General features: G+C 44.3%; 1 protein-coding gene across 1 annotated transcript; it reads left to right on the top strand.

Annotated features, from left to right (window-relative positions):
- Positions 1-72: 72 nt before the first annotated feature.
- Positions 73-1,323, top strand: LOC105155290 (pentatricopeptide repeat-containing protein At5g14080-like; the record flags this gene model as incomplete). Its single annotated transcript, XM_011071164.1, has 1 exon — positions 73-1,323. A coding segment is annotated over one exon (1,251 nt), but the record flags the coding sequence as incomplete, so codon positions are not given.
- Between the last annotated feature and the right edge of the window lie 18 nt (positions 1,324-1,341).

Genomic DNA, 1,341 nt, shown 5'->3' with positions numbered 1-1,341 from the left:
CACCGTCGCTAGAGCAAACCCTCCACCAACTCGGCTGCCGGGACTCACTGAGTCCGGTCCTTGTTGCCCGAGTTATCGACCCGTTCCTCCTCAATCATCACTCCCTCGCTTTTGGGTTCTTCAACTGGGCGTCTCAACAACCGGGGTTCTCCCATACTTCCGCCACTTATCAATCCGTTATCAAGTCCCTCTCCGTTTCCCGCCAATTCAACTCCATTGATAAGCTGTTAAAACAAGTAAGGGTGCAAAAGATTATCCTTAGTCCCTCCGTTTATCGCTCGGTCATTGGTTCCCTTGTCGCCGGTAGGAGAACCCATGTGGCATTTTCGGTATTTTGTGATGTTGTATCTGTTGTTCCGGAGATTGGACCTGAAGTTTGTAATTTGCTTCTTGCGGTGTTGTCATCTGAAGGGATGATTAAGAGTGCCCGGAAGGTGTTTGATGAAATGATTAAGAAAGGTGTTCGGTTGAGTACTCTTGGTTTTGGGGTTTTTATATGGTGGGCTTGCAGAAATATGGGATTAGGTGAGATTTTGATTTTGTTGGATGACGCTAGGAAAGTTGATTGTTTGGGATTTGATGGGTCGATTATTGCGCTTTTGGTTGTTCATGGGTTGTGTGTGGAGTCCCGGGTGAAGGATGCAATATGTGCTTTGGAAGAGTTGAGAAAAAGAGAGTGTAAGCCTGATTTTATGGCGTACAGAATTGTTGCAGAGAAATTGCGTGAGATGGGAAACATAGTTGATGTAGAGATGATCTTGAAGAAGAAAAGGAAGTTAGGGGTGGCGCCAAGGGCTAATGATTATAGGGAATTTATTCTTCAGTTAGTTTCAGAGAGACTGATATGTGAAGCAAAAGATTTGGGTGAAGTGATTGTAAGCGGGAATTTTCCAATTGAGGATGATGTTCTCAATGTGTTGATAGGATCTGTGTCTTCTGTCGACTGTCTGCAAGCAGTTTCATTTTTGAGGTTCATGCTCAAGAAAGAAAGAATGCCGACTCTGCTAACGTTAACCAACTTGAGTGAAAATCTCTGCAAGCATGAAAAAGGAGAAGAACTAGTTGAAGTTTTCCAACTCTTGTCGACGAAAGAGTACTTCAGCAACTTGGAGAGTTACAATATAATGGTCTCCTTCCTCTGCAAGGCTGGAAGAGTTAAAGAAGGGTATCAGGTGCTTCAAGAGATGAAGAAGAAAGGTTTGAGCCCAGATGTTTCGTCTTACAATTCTCTTCTCGAAGCTTGCTGCAGGGAGGATCTAGTGCGACCTGCAAAACGGCTATGGGATGAGATGTTTGCAAGTGGTTGCTCTGGGAACTTGGAGAGTTACAAAATCCTGATTC

This window comes from Sesamum indicum, unplaced genomic scaffold (assembly GCF_000512975.1).
Source record: "Sesamum indicum cultivar Zhongzhi No. 13 unplaced genomic scaffold, S_indicum_v1.0 C01347, whole genome shotgun sequence".
Classification (NCBI taxonomy): Eukaryota; Viridiplantae; Streptophyta; class Magnoliopsida; order Lamiales; family Pedaliaceae; genus Sesamum; species Sesamum indicum.
The sequence above is the reverse complement of the archived record's forward strand: the minus strand, read 5'-3'. Positions and strand labels throughout refer to the sequence as shown.